The 19,800-nt window shown below is 39.5% G+C and overlaps 1 protein-coding gene across 1 annotated transcript; it reads right to left on the bottom strand.

Annotated features, from left to right (window-relative positions):
- Positions 1 to 1,005: 1,005 nt before the first annotated feature.
- LOC141443198 (uncharacterized) lies at positions 1,006 to 19,582 on the bottom strand. The gene is made up of 5 exons (XM_074108410.1): positions 18,696 to 19,582; positions 10,683 to 11,202; positions 2,028 to 2,225; positions 1,755 to 1,865; positions 1,006 to 1,013 (listed from the first exon to the last, which is right to left on the bottom strand). Exons 1-5 carry the CDS (start codon positions 19,329 to 19,331, stop codon positions 1,006 to 1,008), a joined length of 1,473 nt encoding a protein of 490 aa, XP_073964511.1. The 5' UTR covers positions 19,332 to 19,582.
- Positions 19,583 to 19,800: the final 218 nt, after the last annotated feature.

Below are 19,800 nucleotides of genomic sequence, written 5' to 3'. Positions count from 1 at the left end.
TAATTTGCGCTTATATTTTATTTAAAAAATGACTTTCTGCCAAGTTTTTTGTAATTCTTCTTGGCAATGATGGTCTTTCCGAAAGCGCTGGTAGTTTAGAAAAAAAACGTGTAAAAGAGCCTCGGTGGCCTACTTACAGAATCATGTCCGGTCTATATAAGTCCCACTGCTGGGCACAGGCCTCCTCTCAGAATGAGAGTTGGGCCGTAGTTCTAATGTCGGCCCAGTGTGGGATTAGGAACTTCACACACACCATTGAATTGCTTCACTGGTTTGTCCAGGTTTCCTCATGATAATTATTTTCGTTTACCGTAAGCTCGTGAAGAATTTCAAATGAAAGGCTTTATTACAGCAAAGCGCGTATTGTAGCCTCGTTTGTGTAAAAACTGTCCGTGACAAAGCGAAGAACACGTGATTCGAGAATTTGTGCGCTGCGTTAAGTATATCAAGACATGGAATGTCTAATCTAAAATTATTACCTGTTTAATGAAAATATCACTTTTTAAAGCATTGAGCGTGTATCACGGCAGAGATATGGTAAATGTCCTAGTGCTCGTCACTGTCCCAGTAGTTGGCACCTTCAATTTTATGAAATAAGCAATAGGTGACAGTAGGGTGTCGTAGTACCTTACTTTTAGATTATTTAAGTGCATGAAATAGGCTAGTGTCTTAAAAAAATCTAATTAATTCACCAGTACTTTTCATAATAAATTTTAAGTGCCTTGTTAAATCATTGTCCATACAGCGTTTATTATGTTTAACAAAAGAAATATTTATATGAAACAAAAGTGCCTTTAAACGTTACTTCGAGCAAAAGTATTTCAGTCAAATAAATTACCCAAATAATCAAATAAGGATTCACTGTCGCTAAATTATAGAAATGCCACTTCAATAACAATACATTTCAAAAAAACTGAATTACCTATTATACAGTCTAAAGCATTTTTTAATCTAATCTAATACAGTCATTGTACAGTCTGTTGTGTCATCACGTCACGAGTATCATTAGAGATCTGAAACGTCATTTTGGAATCATCAATCTTACGAATATTACGCGTAATGACTTCTGTGTGAGTTGTGTAATGTTTTCATAATAAATTTATTTGTCCGTCTTAAAATACCCTAAAAGTGTCGTAAAATTAGGGATGCTAGGGCTACTAAAAATAGTTTCTGTTAAAATTTCATATATATAATTAACTACGTTTTTTGTTGACCGTACTTGCAAATATAATCCAAACTATAGTCGAGAAAACTGGATTGCGTACCAAGGTGGGACCTTTTCATACTCAATTGCACTATAATTTCATATTATGCAAATGCTTGAAATGTGAATATGACGTTAGGGTGGAACCTTTGCGCTACTAATGTCATGTGGCATCCCATACTTTAGTCAAGGAAATCATAGTGAAATTGATTATTAAAAGGTTTCACCCTGGTGCGTGAATCAGTTTGTTCGACTGTACAATATCCGTGCCAAATTTCAGGAAATTCGATCTCATGAAGTGGATGAAATTTGACTTGCATATTCTGTTTTAACAAAAGTTTTCTGCTGACGATACGTTTTGTTAACTGTACCTACTGTACGTTTTGTTTTTTTATTTTAAAAGAGCGGTAAACGTCCTAGTATCTGACATGCTATGCCCAGTAGATGACACCCTACTGTCACCTATTCCTGATGACATAAAATTAAAGGTGCCAACTACTGGGACACTGACGAACACTAGGACATCTACCTTATCGAACAATAAACTCACCTCTCTCCGCGAAAGCATCAGCGTTGTTGTCATCTTGCAACGCCAAGTCATTCTCACCAACATCATTCACGAAACTCTGTTCTTTAAACACTACATTGTCATTAAAAGGCGCTGGTCCAGCATGAGAGTTAGTAAGCACGTTAACGTCACTGTAAGGGAATACTACGCGAGGACTTCTCGCTTTTCCAGCCGGTGTTCGGGGCGTAAAAACTATTACGAACAGCTGGCGAAAATGGGACATGGTAAGGCTCTATGTTAAAGTTTGGTGCATACCGCCCGAACCTTCCTTGGTAATACTGAGGATATTGAAAGGGTCGTATCCTTGGTTCATAAAACGCTCATTACCAGAAGGATATTCCTCTATTTTCGGAGATTCCGTTACTTCAGGAGATGTGAAGTCATAGTCGGAAGCGTCGTCAAACTTTATTTTCGAGTTCACTTTTTCTAAAGTCAAATCTATTTCGCCGCGACCTACGGGTTGATAGTTCTCGTGGTCGTCAAGGAATAAGACTCTAGAGCGTCTAGGCTTGTATTTTTGGATGAACATGGGCCTATAGGAGTCCTGGACTAGGCTCAGCGCCCGGCTCGACTCGCCCGCGACCACTAACGTAGCTAGACACACAAACACTTTCCATTTTTCGCTCAACATATTGAATCGGTCACTGCACCTGAAGTTTCACTTTCATTTTATACGCACTTTTGGTATAAAAATCGCGTTGCACGTTTCAATATTGAAACATGTTTGTTTTTGACAGTTTTTTTTATAAAAAAGTTTGCATGTTTTTTTTTAATTTTGTTTGATAGGTATGGCGTGCGTCGCGGGCGGCGGTTGGTCGCGGACTGGCTGTGTGTATGACTCTTGGATCCCCCCTAGCTCGGTAACTGGTTACATAAATGTGTGTGACGCGACGTTTTATGTAACCGCTCGGTTTCAAATTTATTTGGACAAGGTATTATTTGACCGCAAGTTTTAGAAAACATGAAAAAAATTGAGATTTCTGTGCTGTAATGATGTGATAGCCTGTGGTTATAGCAAAAATAAAGTCTTTGTTTGTTTGTTTGTTTAAAATACTTTGCGGACATTTATGATTTATTATAAATAATTTAGTAAATACATTACTTTTTTGAAACTTTATTTTGTATTAAAGTTCATAAAGAAAGAAAACTTTTATTCATGGCAACATGGGAAAAACAAATAAAAAATAAAATAAAGAGCATTTTCTAAAGAATAACATTTATTAATATTTTTGCTTTATCATTAAAACTCCGTGGCTTCTATTTTATTTTGGGTAGTATACATCTCTCCTTCCCTATCATCATCATCATTCCAGCCGTAGGATGATCCACTATTAGAAATAGCTCCCCCCCCCCCTATAACTCCAGTTACTGCAGTTAGAGTTAACTTAGGTTACCTAAAAGCAAAAATTAATTAGATCATTGCGGCGGATTTTTACTGCATACGGACAGTTTTATTGATCCTTCATACTAAGAACTTTGTTTATGTGTTTGTTTGTGTGTGCTAGCCAGCAGGAACTATTTTTTATGAACCACAAAAGACATTGGTGTGTGATTCCAGTTTCGGCTTGTGTCCTGCGTCAAAGGAAAGGAACAAGGTAAGATAGACTTGTAATATGTTTGAAGTGAAATGCCTGAAAAGCCAAATATCTAGGACGACCTGGGCCTACCTAGCTCAACACTGAATCTGTCGAAGGGTTCTCACGAACATATTTTTTGGTATTTTTTTTAATTTAAGTTAAATTATAGATGAGGGCTCGCCCGTCCTTCGCACTCCTTAGTTATAAAATCTTAAATAATAAAGATTATTAGCTAAGTAATTATAAAATTGTGTAATGTTATACTGATTTATAATAAACAGTTTAAATTTTATATAAGTATTTATTTTTTTACCTTACGATTGGAAAGATTCTATCATTCTAGGTAATATTGTTCTAGTTATTTGTGTGTGATACGGGTTGCATTTTATTGCAAAACTAGATGAAACCCCGGCTTCGCTCGGGTAAAATGTAGACTCATAATTATTATTAACTATTATTATAATTGAAAAAAAAATTACCAGTAAAGACTGTCGTACTTATCGAAAAATCTGACGTATATTCCCAGCCTTAATTATTATCACAAACACTTTAACGGCTAACCTACGTATCGGTATTTCACCAATAGATATTTCTCCTAAATCTTATTTGCCCAAATAACTATGATGTCTCTGACTCATAATCAAAGAAATTAGACCTAAAGGGCTCCATATACGGTACGATTCGTCTGTACGATCGATCTGATGAAAATCGACGAATCGTACCGTGTGTGGGGCCCTTAAGAGGTCACAATGGAGAACGAAATGCAAACCTGTGACACGTGATGACGTGACAGTAACGCCACTTTGATGTGATGACTTTGACATGTTTACTTCGCAACGCCATTATATACTTAGTAATTTATTCAAGTTTATATTGAAAATACTCGATTATCCGAATTTTCCGCCTACAAGTTGTCGACTCGGATTGACTAATTTTTTACGCTCTTCAATTTGATGTGCATTTCGTTCGAGTCTACCGTAGACCGGTACGAAATTATTAATATAGATACTTAGTAATTTATTCAAGTTTATATTGAAAATACTCGATTATCCGAATTTTCCGCCTACAAGTTGTCGACTCGGACCATCTGCAAAGCCATCAACTTCTGTTTTCGGACAGGATTTCTTGCTATGCGTGCCTTGATCGCTTTGATCACTGCTGGTGTTTGTACGGAGCGAGGCCGGCCAATTCTTTTCTTGTCCTCAACACTGGAGACTTCATTGTACCTGTCAATCGTACGGTACACAAACCTAAGCGTTATATTTACATTTTTGAGCAACTTGAAAATGGTACTTGGCGAGTGCCCACAGCGGTGCATGCTAAAACAGCTATTCGGTTTCTTTCAACGTCCACTCCATCGTGAGAAATTGCAGCGAATGACTGTTTATTGTTTTAAAATAATTGACAAACATTCAAAAATGGAATTCAATCAAATTTTCTTAAAATCATATTTTAAATTTAAAAATAATGTGCCAGTGACAGAACTTTGGGACCGACTACGTATGTCTGTCTCATAATCAAAGAAATTAGACCTAAAGGGCCCCATATAAGGTACGATCCGTCTGTACGATCGATCTGATGAAAATCGACGAATCGTACCGTGTGTGGGGCCCTTAAAAGGTCACAATGGAGAACGAAATGCAAACCTGTGACACGTGATGACGTGACACTCACGCCACTTTGATGTGATGACTTTGACATGTTTACTTCGCAACGCCATTATATATACTCAGTAATTTATTCCATTTTTTATTGAAAATACTCGCTAAATCCGAATTTTCTACCTACAAGTTGTCGACTCGGAACAAACGTCAACAACTGAAGATAGTTATAGTTGAAGGTAGTTGGTGATAGTTTTGAGTTTTGATAAGATCCATTCAAGTTTTCCGGCAAGACGTTTCGTTTTACACAGTCACATGAGTCACAGTTCTTTGTAATGGATACTTTTTTGGCGTGACGCACGCGATGTGTTGAAGGCGAGCCGTATCTAAGAGCTAGCTAGTATGAAACGGAACGTTTATTAACTACCCAAGATGGCGACTGCGGTTTGTTTGTCAGTGCCATTAGAATTTAACGAAATTCTCCATAATCCGAATTTTGCGGATATATGTTGTCGACTCGGATCGACTAATTTTTTACGCTCTTCAATTTGATGTGCATTTCGTTCGAGTCTACCGTACCCCTTGACGAAATTATTAATATAGATACGTGTACTCCTTGGTATGCATCGCTCAGTGCTGACGTGCATACGTATTTAGTTGAGACAAACTGTTGCCCTGTGTTGTTAAATAATTAAATTTGTGGCAAAATTAATTAAAAAAAAAAACGAATTTATCAAATTAATTTTGTTTTTTTTATGCATTATAATATTATTATAATAACTTCACAGTCATTTTTAAAGCTCAAATTTACAAACTTGTCGAGTGACATTGACATGGCACATAGGAGAAACATCATAAAAACTCACATTCTTTTGCAAAAACATGGTGTAAATTAAAAACGCTACGGATATTAAAAAACGTCAAATTAAGAACCTTTGCATTGTTTTACTGCACATAATTAATTATCTTAATTCTTAATTGTTTTTTAGGGTTCCGGAGCCAAAATAATGGAAAAAACGGAACACTTATAGTTTCGCCATGTCTGTCTGTCTTTCTGTCCGTCCGTCCGCGGCTTTGCTCAGGGACTATCAATGCTAGAAAGCTGTAATTTTGCACGGATATATATGTAAACTATGCCGACAAAATGGTACAATAAAATTTAAAAAAAATTTTTTTTAGGACACCTCCCATAGTCGTAAAGTGAGGGTGATTTTTTCTTTCTCATCCAACCCTATAGTGTGGGGTATTGTTGCATAGTCGATTTTTCGATTCAGTGATTTGTTTGCGAAATATTCAACTTTAAAGTGCAAAATTTCATGAAAATCGAGCGTCCCCCTCCTCTTAAATCTAAACCGGTGGGTGGAAAAATTTGAAAAAATTCAGGATGGTAGTAAGTATATCAAACTTTCAAGGAAAACTATAACGGCTAAGTTTGCTTGAGAATTATTAGTAGTTTTACTCTTAAATAGCAGCCTAAGGTATAAAATATACCTAAACTTGAAAGATTCCGTATAAAATACGAAATCCTTAGAAAAATATTACTTAATTTTTTCGTAATGGCTACGGAACCCTATTTTGAGCGTGTCCGACACGCTCTTGGCCGGTTTTTCTGGTTTTTCTGTGCATCTATGTTTCAGTTTGTATTTTTGAGTAAGAATTAGGTTACTAGTATCTTGGAGAAATTAACTTCATAACAAAGTTCGATTCCCGGCCGGGCAGATATTTGTACAAATAATACAAATATTTGTTCTCGGGTCTTGGGTGTGTAATATGTATCTAAGTATGTATTTATCTATGTATATTTATCAGTTGCCTAGTATCCATAGTACAAGCTTTGCTTAGTTGCTCCCTGGGTTTTCTTCCCTGCGGTCCTTCTCATTAAACCTCATTACACGGACATTATACCTAAAGACTAAATGCAACACAGGATGTTTTGCTCTCAGTACGACCTGCTCAACAGTGGTAGTACATTGACATACATAAGTGCTTGTTATAGCCTAAATTGAATAAAAATATTTTGACTTTGACTTTGAATGGAAATCAAAATTAACACATGTACAGTCGTAATAGCCAGTAGCCACTAAACACAGTAAAAAAATTCGCAACAAAATCGCGTGCTTTCCTACCGTCTGCATGATTGTATTAGTGAAAATGTAGTGGTTTACGTAATACTGTGCTCTGCTTAGAGCACTAAGCCAAACGGAGGCGACATTAAAACAAATTTATTTTTGATAGCTGTTTCCCGCGACTCCGAATAATTTCTCGCGAGTAGAATTAGTTCATCGCTATCCCATAAGAATTGTATGCAATTTTCCAAGTAAAAATTGTCCTCTATCCTTCCCCGGGACTCAAATTATGTGGACACCGAATTTCGTATAAATCGGTTCAGCGGTTTAGACGTGAAAATGTTACAAACAAACAGATTAATTAATAATGAATAGTGTGAAAAAAAAACACTTGTAAAAAGAATGAAATAAATAAATTGCCGAAAATTAGCACATCAAAAAAAGGACAACATTACATATTTTATATTTTTAAGAAAAAAGTTGAGTTTTTGTACCGAAGGAGGCAAAAAACTTTAAATATTTTTTTATATATGTCGGCGGCCGATCGTAAAATCCGCCAGATCACGAAATTCCTAGGCATATCGTGAAATGCCGCCATTTCATGAATTGGCTAAGGGACATCCGCCATATCGTTCATAACTCACCGTTTAGCGATTTGCCTAAGGACGTTTAGGCAGATCATGAAATTCCTAGGCATATCATGAAGCGCCGCCATTTCATGATTTGGCCAGTTTAGGCAGATCATGAAATTCCTAGGCATATCATGAACCGCCGCCATATCGGTTCTGGCACTTCGCCGGCCGCTACGCGGCACGCTCGCTTCGCTCGCTCGGCTCGTGCGTCGTGATCACAATTAATACTAACCACTCCTCGCTTCGCTCGTCGTACCTAAATTTTTCTATATAAATAAATAACAACTAGTGAACACTTATTTACCAACAAAATACTAACCTATAAAATACGGCAGACGTCCATGGTTTTTTCACATTGTGCACAGAATCCGTTTGATTCACATAAAAAGAACGGAGCTGATGTTCAAAAGCTTCTTTTGCACTTCTATTTTGAATTATTTATTATTAATTCAATCACTATTTTTGGTTTAAAGATCATTTTATTGCGACGCCGACATTTTTCACGCGCTAAACAACACGGCCGGTCAGCTGGGCACGGCCGCCATTGCATACGCAGCGCCACCAGTGGCCAAATAAGAAACTATTTTACGATGTGCCCGGTATACAGCTAGGAATATCGACGAATGCGTTGCTCTAATCGATTTGCCGTATTATTTCTCAGGCACATCGTGATATGCCTGGCCAACGTTTAGGAATATCATGAAATGGCGGCGTTTCACGATATGCCTAGGAATTTCATGATCTGGCGGATTTTACGATCGGCCGCCGACATATAATTTAACAAAAATATCTTGACAAAAAAATCTCCTCAGCTCTAAAGAATTAGGGAATTTCAAAGATGAAATCGTAAGTATTTACATTAAAGTTGTCTAAAACTTGTTGTTGTCAAATAGGTTGCCTGCAAGAGATCGCCCTGAAGCGACAAGGCTTGCATAATTTTCTCTCTCTGTACCTGTTTTCTGTTATCGCTTATTATTGTGGTGTAAAATAAAGATTAATTATATTGTATTGTACTTGTATAGGGCAATTTATTAATTTAAAATATTTTAGTATTTTTTGTGCCGACTCCGTATGGTTAAGTGCTACGGTAAGTTGGCAATTATTTAGCGTTTGTTTTCCTCATGCAAAACTTGGGATTTTCCGATGTTATTAATTAAATGATTATTCTCTATTTGCATATTATTAATTGTACAGTCAACTCGAAAGTAACTGTTTAGCTACGTTTGAGTTTGACTGTACTTTGTTACTGCCACAACACAAAAAGCATAAAACAAGAAATAAAAACTTTTTAACGAAAAAATTTAACCGCCGAAAAAAGTGAAAAGCAAAAAATAATACCTTTTTTTGTTTGACCCTAATCTAGGTACCAGTTTGAAGTCGGTGCCTCAGCGCGAGCCATGAGGAGTGGACCTATAGTCGTCTACCTGATAGGCTTCTATCACTCCTCCTGGCTCGTTCCTACTGGTACCTACTCGTAGATTAAGGTCAAACAAAAAAGGTATCATTTTTTGCTTTTCAGTTTTTTCGGCGGTTCAATTTTTTTGTTAAAAAGTTTTTATTTTATACTGTTTTCCCACCCTTGGGGTGTTTTGTTTCCCAAATGTATAATAATATAATACCAACTTCAAGTTATACCCTATCTAATAAAAAAGACTACTCTGTAAAAAATTATGCCTGGTCATACAGTACAATCAGCGACTGAACAATCAATCATCCCCTGTTTTCCTACCCTTAGGGTAGGAATATTTTTCGAAATTTAAATGGGACCACTCTCGGGGTATACGCTTTCCAAAAAAAAAGAATAATCAAAATCGAACTACTCTGTAAAAAGTTATGCGTGGCCATACATAAATATATATATATATATATATGTCGGCGCTAACCCTCTGCCAGCCTGGTCCTTGGGGTCATTGGGTGTAGACCCATTGTTGAATTCGTCACTATTCATGATGAGGAAATGCGGAAGTAAAAGATATGAACTTCACTCACTTGTAGGCACTTTTATTTGAAATTGGGCAGAGTAACCACTTTACATTCAGAGGTCTAACAGAAAACTAAACTAAAAAATGAACTGCAACAACTTAAATAGACATTATCAATCCCTTCTTGCGACGTCGCACCACCTGCGCTACCTGCTTGGGTGCGCGCGTCACGTGATTCGTTGACATTCTTTTTAACACATAAATAACTTAGCAAAATCATCAGCTCATTATCATTTACATCAGTATTCATTAATTTATTTGATTATTTTTCATCATCGGTCATTTTACATTTTAAATCATAATAATACTATGAAACACAACCAATTATTTAATTAATGGTCAGAATAACAACTCATATTATTATATAAACTTAATACTAAAATATGTTTTATTGACAACTTAAGATTATTCAATCGTCTACAACTACTCTTAAGATTAACGTACATAAACTTAAGAATATCAATGCATTGCCGCCCACACGGCCATTCTGCTCCAGCGCGCTCCCCGCGCTGAGATTCAGGCGTCACCCATCCTGGGATCTAGCCCACACAACACAGGCATCACTCAGCAGCACTGAGATCTAGCCTTCAAGACCGGGAAAAGGAAACGCTTGGTGGCCAGCCAGCGCTAAGGAAGGCAAATTGGATAGGAAAATAAAACAATTCATACCAATCATGAATTCAACTCGGGCATCAACCATCATGTGATCTAGCCACACAATACAGGCATCACTCAACACCACTGAGATCTAGCCTTCAAGACCGGGAAAAGGAAGCGCTTGTTGGCAAGCCAGCGCTTTTAGGAAGGAGTTGTGGATAGGTGGAACAGACCTCAGAACCTCTTTCATGTCATTTATTTATGTACAAGCAAACATTTGTTTAAAATAAACATGTTAACCCATAAATACCTTCTTTTTTTTTATCTCTATTGTTCAGAAAACACTAACAACAGCAAATAAATAACAAAATAATAATAATATAAAAAAAAAAGGCTGCGCTATTGCGCCTTGGATTCAGCACGCTTTTAGTTTTAACTATTGCCATTCGTTTCACCCTCCGCCCACACGGCAGACTCATCATCATACTCATGAAACGGATCAAACTGTCCGACCGGGGCAGGACGTAGAAAGTCATGGCTAGCAATCTTTTCAGAACTTCCACGTAAGTTAACGTGCTTTACTTTATAACGATCGTTGGGCAATATTTCTAATATTTCCATTGGGCCTTCAAATTTAGCGCCCAATTTTGTCGTAAGTCGTTCATTACGACGCATAAGAACAAAATCACCCACTTTAAAAGGTTTGATTTGGGCTTTACCTATGTCGAACCGTAGTTTGTCTTGAAAAGATCGCTCGTCCATCCTTTGCTTGGAAGCATTTCGAACAGAAACAATATCCTCTATAGGTTCGTCATCGTCTACTTGGAGGAGCTTAATGGCGGGTGGTGAACATTTCTTGCCGAGTAACAGTTCCATTGGACTTTTACCGGTGCTTTTAGACATAGTGCAATTAATTGCTAACTGAAGATCTTGTAAGGCAGAATGCCAGGGCTCATGAAGCTCGACCACAGACATGTTATCCTTAATAATTTTCATGATACGCTCTACCTGACCGTTCGCCCTGCTAGCGCCTCTGGCTACCACGTGATGTTCAATACGAAATTTGTTACAAAATTGTTTAAATTCTAACGCGGTCATGCTTTTATCTTGATCGGTAATGAGACGCGTAGGTGTACCGAAAATAGTTATTAGTTCCTGAAAGCATTTGATAGCTGTTTGTGTTGTGCGATCTTTGGCATATACTAGATGAACATACTTGGTAAAGCCATCTATGAAAACGAACGCGTACTCAGTTTTGCTTCGGGCGCCATTCATACGTCCCGTTATGTCTGCATGGACGGTATGAAACGGCACAGCGACTTTATCAATTGGGTGTAAAGATATTTGCCTAGCCCCAGATACACCCTTTCTTATGCGACAACTGACACAGTTTTCAATAAATTTGCGGACTAGTTTGGACATATTGGGAAACCAATATTGTTCCCTTATTTTGGCTAGCACTTTCTCCCAGCTAAAGTGTTGAAGTGTGGAATGATAGTGAGCTATAAGATTCCAGCGATAACTACACGGAACTATAATTAATTTTCTCGTTTTGTTATTAATTTGAACTTTACGCCTGAGTAATTTATCCTGCAACATGACATAAGTACTCGCTATGTTTTGTGGTACAGTGTCTGCTTTCAGTTGGTCAACGATTCCTTTGAGTATAGGGTCGCGCTTTTGTTCTATAAGTAGCCAGTTATGGTCAAGCGTGGTGGTATTTATACAAAATTGAAGAGGTTTTGATCGTGGCTCGTTATTTTTGATAACTTTTAGCACGGTGTCATGCTGAGTGGGAACTGTACTTATAGAATTCCTACTGAAGTAATCAGCATGAGACAGTCTCTCCCCCTTACGATATTCTATCTCAAACTGATAGTTTTGCAAAAACGCCCACCAACGGTGCACTCTAGGGGTTAGCTCCCTTTTATGTCGCGATGCTTTAAGCGAGTTGCAATCGGTTATTACGGTAAAGGACCGACCATATAAAAAGTGGCGAAAATGTTTAATTGCTTTGACGACGGCCAGCGTTTCAAGCTCATAAGAATGATATTTACTTTCAGCGCTGGTCGTCCTCATGCTAAAGTAACCGACCACGTGAAGTTTCTGATCACGTTTTTGCATCAGCACGGCGCCATACCCTAAGGAACTAGCATCCGTATGGAGCTCGGTTGGTAGTTCCGGATCAAATATCGTAAGCAATGGGGAAGACGTCAAGCAGTTGATTACCTCTTGCCTGGCTTGTTCCTGTCGCTCTGTCCAGTTCCACGGCATGTTTGACTTGGTCAATTCGTAAAGTGGTGCCATAACTTTTGAAAAATTTGGAACAAACTTCCGGAAGTACCCAGCCAAGCCATTAAACTGACGCAGCTCTTTTACATTTTTGGGTGTCGGAGAACTGGACAAAGCTTCGATTTTCCTAGGACTGGGTTTCACGGTTCCGTTTTCTACAATATTTCCTAGGTATTCGATAGATGTTTTTAAAAATGAGCATTTTGAAACGTTTAAAGAAAACCCGGCGTTACTTAACCGTCTCAAGACAAGATCAAGGTTACGCAGTCCCTCTTCGGGCGTCGCAGACATGATAAGGACATCGTCGATGTAGACTAGCGCAATATTGTCTCTATAGTCGCCTAGTGCTTTATTTATAGCACGTTGGTACACAGCAGACGCGTTGCAGAGGCCAAAAGGCATACGTAAATATTCAAATTGACCATCTGGTGTAACAAATGCCGTTTTTTCGATGGAATCTTCAGCAACAGGTATTTGATGGAACCCTGCGGTCATATCGAGACATGTAAAATAACGTGCCTTTCCTAGCTTATCTATATGATCGGCGATCAAAGGTAAAGGAAAATTGTCCCTTACAGTATTTGCGTTAAGCTCTCTGAAATCTACGCAAAGACGGTCTGAACCATCTTTCTTTTTGACAAGCAAGATGGGGCTACTAAACGGCGAAGAGCTGTCGCGAATAATGCCATTATTCTTAAGGTCGGCAATCATTTCCTTAACCTTCTCGCGCTCATTAGGTGACAGTCTATAGGGTCTGCGTTGAACTATCTTATCAGGGTTCTTCAATCGTATACTCAATTCACCGGTGTTCACTTGCGAAACACGATTTCCAGACGTGAAATTGTTTTTATATTTATCAATAATCGAGTGAAGTTTTTGAAGTAATCCGCCGTCTTTTACATCGGTTTGGAATTCAGGATAAGGGATTTGATTTGTGCATTCACTTATAAGGAAATCGCGCTTAACAGAAACACCGTCTTTCGTTAAAGTAACACTGAGGCCAGGGATTTGCAAAAGGTCATAACCGATGAGAATATCAAACTGTGTTTGGGTGTCACCGACAATGTAGAACTCTAGTTCAACGCACGTACCATCAATTTCTACCATGGTAGTGATGCTCTGTGTTGAATGAACTGGGCAACCACCAATGCCAAGGAAATTAACATTTACAGTTTTTCTCTTTCCGGAAATCGAACCAGAGAAGCGTTCTCTTTAGAAGGTCGAAACGAAATTTGTGAGAGAAAATATTTTATTTACAATATGTCGAGTATTGACGGTTGAATTCAAACAGAAGACAAAAGTAGGTATGGCAGATCTCTTGTGCGGCTGCGCGAAATATATTTTCATATTCTGGCGTCAGGTGGCGCGGCTGTAGTGTTTCTACATCTCTCCCCCCCAGAGACCGGCTACGGGCGATAATATTGAGGAAATTTAACTTGTCTGCCCGATCTAGTAAGCTTTACTTGCTTTTCTATATCTTTGTTCGGCTCTGTTTGTGCTGTTTGTTTATGTACGAGCTTTATGACATCTGAGGAAGTATCTGTTTCGAGCATATATGCTGGTTTTAATCTGTCAATAGATACTGTAACTGTCTTGCCTTTTACTCTGATCTTAAAAATCTTTTCACCTCGTTCTAGAACTGCGTGTGGTCCCGTATATGCAGGCGTTAGCGCGCCACGTAGAGCGTCTTCTCGTAAGAAAACATGAGTAGCGGATGCTAAATCCTTAAATACAAATATCTTCTTCTGGCCATGTCTCGAAGTAGGTACAGGTTGAAGTTGCTGGGTAATGTTACGCAATCGTGCGGTGAAATCGGTAATGTCTGATGTAGTTTCTGTGCTGGGTTGAAAGAATTCCCCAGGCAATCTCAGAGTCTCTCCGTATACCAGTTCAGCAGATGATGCTTGTAGATCTTCTTTGAACGCGCTTCTTATACCAAGTAGGACTAGTGGTAAGGCTTCTGTCCAGTTGCTTTGCGCGTGGCAGACGATAGCGGCTTTCAATTGCCTGTGGAATCTTTCAATGAGTCCATTACAGGCAGGATGATATGCCGTAGTGCGTCGGTGTTGAAAACCTGCTGACTTTGATAAGTGGTTGAAGAGAGCTGATTCGAATTGAGCTCCACGGTCCGTTACTATGACTTCAGGACAGCCAAATCTAGATATCCAAACGGTAAGTAGAGATTTTGCTACTGTTTCAGCTGTAATGTCCATCATTGGGATAGCTTCAGGCCAGCGTGTAAATCGGTCAATGGCTGTAAGGCAGTAACGATAACCTTGAGATGGCGGCATCGGACCGACTATGTCGATATGCACGTGTGTGAATCTCACTTTGGGTAAGTTGTAAGTCCCTAAAGGTGCTTGCACGTGTCTTGTTATTTTCGACCGCTGACATGCTGAACACGCTCGAGCCCATGTACGACAATCTTTGTTCATATTCGGCCAGATAAAACGCTCAGAAACTAGCCTTACAGATGCTCTAATTCCTGGATGGCTGAGCGAGTGCAGGGTATTGAATACTTGTTTTCTAAATTTTGGCGTTACGTATGGTCTAAGAGTTGACGTACTGTTGTCGCAATATAGCTGAGTGAGGGAACCAGGTATCATCATTTTCTTCAGTGTGATGCTGTAGGTTGTGTCACCGCTCAAAATTTGTTTCAACTCTTCGTCATCAATTTGTGATTCAGCCAGCTGTAGTAGGTCGACAGGTTTTTCAAGTTCTTCTATTCTGGATAAAGTATCTGCGACGACATTGTTTTTACCAGAGATGTGTCTAATGTCAGTGGTAAATTGTGAAATCAGATCAAGATGGCGAAATTGTCTTGGTGAGCAGTTTGATTTGTTTGATGTAAAAGCGAAACATAATGGTTTATGATCAGTGAAGACAGTGAATACTCGCGCTTCCAGCCAATGTTGGAAATATTTAATGGCGTTATATATTGCGAGCAATTCACGATCATAGGGTGAATACTTCTGCTGTGCTGGACTGAGTTTCTTAGAGTAAAATGCCAGAGGCTGCCATGCGTCTCCTTTTCTCTGTTGCAGTACAGCGCCTAATGCTGTATCCGAGGCGTCCGTGACAAGAGCGAGATTTGCATTGCAGTCAGGATGTGCTAGGAGAGCTGCCTCACATAGACTTGATTTGCACTCTAAGAAAGCATTCAAAGTGTCGTCCTTCAAGTTAATTGGATGTGATCCTTTTACAGAACCAGTCAATAGTCTATTCAAAGGACTTTGAATTTCAGCTGCTCGAGGAATAAAACGACGGTAAAAGTTGATCATTCCTAAGAATCGTCTCAGTTCTTTGACAGTCTTGGGTGCTGGGAATGATTTAATAGCTTCAATTTTGCTCTCTAATGGTTTCGTACCTTCAGCAGTGATGTGATATCCGAGAAATTTTACTTCTGTTACTCCGAATGTGCATTTAGCAGGATTTATGACGATACCGTATTCTTTTAGCTTAGTAAACAGTTGCCTTAAATGATCTTCATGTGTTTTTCGTCTTTAGAAAATATCAGAAAATCGTCCAAATATGTAAATACGAAATCTAGGCCTCTTGTGACTTCATCGACAAAACGTTGGAAGGTTTGGGCTGCATTTCTGAGACCAAATGTCATATAAGGAAATTCATATAACCCAAATGGAGTAGTAATAGCCGTTTTTTCGATGTCTGTAGCGTTAACTGGAATTTGGTTATACGCTTTAACGAGGTCGATGGTGGAAAAAATTTTGCTGTCAGCCAGGTTATGTGCAAATCGTGTATGTGACGTATGGGATACCGGTCTGGAATGGTTCGAGCATTCAGTTGTCGGTAGTCTCCACAGGGTCTCCAGCTCTTGTCTTTCTTTGGAACCAGATGGAGTGGCGATGACCAGGGGCTTAACGAAGGTCTTGCGGTTCCACTCTTGATCATAGACTCAAATTCTTCCTTGGCTATTTTGAGTTTGTCCGGCGCTAGTCTTCTGGGTGAGCAGTGAATCGGTGGGCCATCAGTAGTAGTGATGAAGTGTACCGTATTGTGCTTTATTTCCCGATGAACGCCAGGAGGACGAGTTATTTCAGGATAATCTCGAAGGATGTCATTGTATTTTGAATCTCCATAGAGTGTCTTGACAGAAGATATAGTGTCCGCCGCGGTATTAGAAATGGCTGTTATTGAAAGTGCCGTTGTATTGTCTAGCAGGCGTTTGTTTCGACAGTCGACAACTAAATTGTAGAAAGATAGGAAGTCGACGCCAATAATTGCCTTAGTGACGTCAGCCACGACGAATTGCCATCTAAATTCTCTTCGGAGACCAAGATCCAGGTTGAGTTGTGTATAACCATATGTGCTGATTGTAGATCCATTTGCAGCGAAGAGTTGGTATGCAGTTTTAGGTCGGTATTCGCGAAGTTCAGATCGTGGGAAAACACAAAGATCGCTTCCTGTATCAACGAGGAATTGCACTTTTGAACGTCGATCTGTGACGAATAAGCGACCGGGACTGTGACAATCGCTGGTCGCCATTAACGATTGCCCGGTGCGTTTCCCGAAACAAAGTCGCACGGCTTCACGCATTTCGTTGCTAGCGATTGGAATTTGGAATGGTACCAACATACTGGATACTTGCGGTAGCTTGACTGCGAGCGGCTGTGATTGCGGCCTTGACGTTGGCTCTTGCTGCGACTACGATATTGCTGCGTGTCTCTGCGTCTTGACTTAGAGCGAGATCTTGTTTGCATCTGAGTCGATAAAGCGTGCACTTGTCTGGTAAGTTCGGCAATCTGGTTAGCCATCAGATCCATTGCAGATGTTGCTGAGGTACTTGCTATCTGTTGCATACCGGCTAATCCAGGAGAAACATCCCAAACTCTGTCTGCTGCTTCGGCAAGTTCGTTCAATGATGAGTGCGGTTGCGAAGTAGTAAGCACTTGGATACTTAGCGGCAAGCGACTGGTCCAAATAGCCTTCAAGATGTCCTCAGGAACGTTTGGACCGGCAATATGTTGAAGGTGCCTCAAGAATTGCGAGGTTTTCGATCGCCTAGCTGCTCATGCATTAAAAGCTTTTGCAACTCCTTCTCTCTTGAATCTGTCAGTCGTTTTATAAGTTCACTCTTCAGTTTTTCGTACTTATTGGTTGCGGGTGGTTAACAATAATATCTTTAATTTCCGCTGCGTATTGATGTTCCAAATGTGAAAGTACGTAGAAAAATTTCGTGCCGTCGGACGTTATGTTGGACAACGCAAACTGGCCTTCTATCTGGGCAAACCAAACGGCTGGTTCTTGTGGCCAAAATGGTGGTATTTTTACTCCAACACGAAATGTTTCGTTGCGAATGGAAAAATTGTCGTCATTTTTTTCATGTTCGACATCTGACATTGCGTTGGAAAATTCGTCTTTGTTTGTCGACATTTTTGAAACGTTTTATTTGACTCACGATTTGTTTCGGACCTTGATTTTACTTCCAAGAAAGGCTGCGTCTTTTTTCCAATCTAGGGCGTCACCAGTTTAGAAGGTCGAAACGAAATTGTGAGAGAAAATATTTATTTACAATATGTCGAGTATTGACGGTTGAATTCAAACAGAAGACAAAAGTAGGTATGGCAGATCTCTTGTGCGGCTGCGCGAAATATATTTTCATATTCTGGCGTCAGGTGGCGCGGGCTGTATGTTTTCTACACTCTCACAAAGAGCAGTCAGCACATATCAAATAAACAGGAGTAATTAACCTCTCCTATTCTGACCGTAGTCATGCTGCGGTCTGTGTTATTGCAAAAATTTACAGATTTGCTTGAATTTAATCGTTCGTCATTTTGTTTTCGAAAACAATTTTTTTCTGAATGGCCCTTTTTGGAGCAGTATTTACATTCAACTACTTTCGTTACGTTAGGAGCATTAGAGGAACTAGGAACCGAAATCGAATCTCGGGGTTTGAATGAATCAGGGGCCTTGCAATCACGAAACCGGTGACCGGGTTTGTTGCATTTAAAGCAAACAACTATTGGCTTTTCCGGTTTCGTAACTACTTCCGTGGAACGAGACTTTTTGGCACTACTATTATTACCATTCGGTTTCTCCACGGCATCAAATTTACGTTTACGATAGGTCTTTAAGACAGAGACTAGTTTAGGCAAAGAGTCAGGCGTGTTACGTAGCAGTTCGGACCTAATATGCTCCGGATAAATACCTGTAATGACGGCATCAATAATGTCGCCGTCACTAGCTTCCGGTCGCACGCGCTTAAACAAAGTCCAAGCCGTAGTAGCGTATTCGGCGTAGCTCGTTGCCTGCTCGGAGGTGTAGCTGCGCCACCTCTGAACATCATCAGCGTACCGGAACTCCTTTGAGAAGGTCTTGATCAGGTCATCCTTAACTTGTTCCCAGGTAGTTGAGTGCAGAGACCATGTATCGGCCCACACTTTTGCTCTTCCTTTTAGCTGGAGAATGGCTTTCATTCGCGCTTCTTGAGGTGAAATGGCGAAAACAGAAATAGTCTCATCCACGTTTGCACACCAGTCCCGAATGTCATGGGAACGGACGTCCGGATCAAACGGTGGCAAATAGAAATTTCCACGTTCTCGAGGAGGTTGCGGTAAACTAGCAGCGGACAACGCTGCAGTGACAGCACTTGAAGCAGCCTGTTGTGTGATTGTGGTTACTAGGCTCATAACCTGGTCTATGCTGAAGGTAGGTTCTGCTCGGGTGATGGCTTGGTGTCTACCTAAGATGGGAGATTGCGATCCCACCGCTGCTGTCGGCGCTAACCCTCTGCCAGCCTGGTCCTTGGGGTCATTCGGTGTAGACCCATTGTTGAATTCGTCACTATTCATGATGAGGAAATGCGGAAGTAAAAGATATGAACTTCACTCACTTGTAGGCACTTTTATTTGAAATTGGGCAGAGTAACCACTTTACATTCAGAGGTCTAACAGAAAACTAAACTAAAAAATGAACTGCAACAACTTAAATAGACATTATCAATCCCTTCTTGCGACGTCGCACCACCTGCGCTACCTGCTTGGGTGCGCGCGTCACGTGATTCGTTGACATTCTTTTTAACACATAAATAACTTAGCAAAATCATCAGCTCATTATCATTTACATCAGTATTCATTAATTTATTTGATTATTTTCATCATCAGTTATTTTACATTTCAAATCATAATAATACTATGAAACACAACCGATTATAATAATGGTCAAAGAATACCACTCATATTATTATATAAACTTAATATAAATATGTTTTATTGACACTTAAGATTATTCATTCGTCTACAACTACTCTTAAAATTACAT

This window comes from Choristoneura fumiferana, chromosome 27 (genome assembly GCF_025370935.1).
Source record: "Choristoneura fumiferana chromosome 27, NRCan_CFum_1, whole genome shotgun sequence".
Lineage (NCBI taxonomy): Eukaryota > Metazoa > Arthropoda > Insecta > Lepidoptera > Tortricidae > Choristoneura > Choristoneura fumiferana.
Note: the sequence above shows the minus strand (reverse complement) of the source record. Positions and strands in the feature narration are given on the sequence as shown.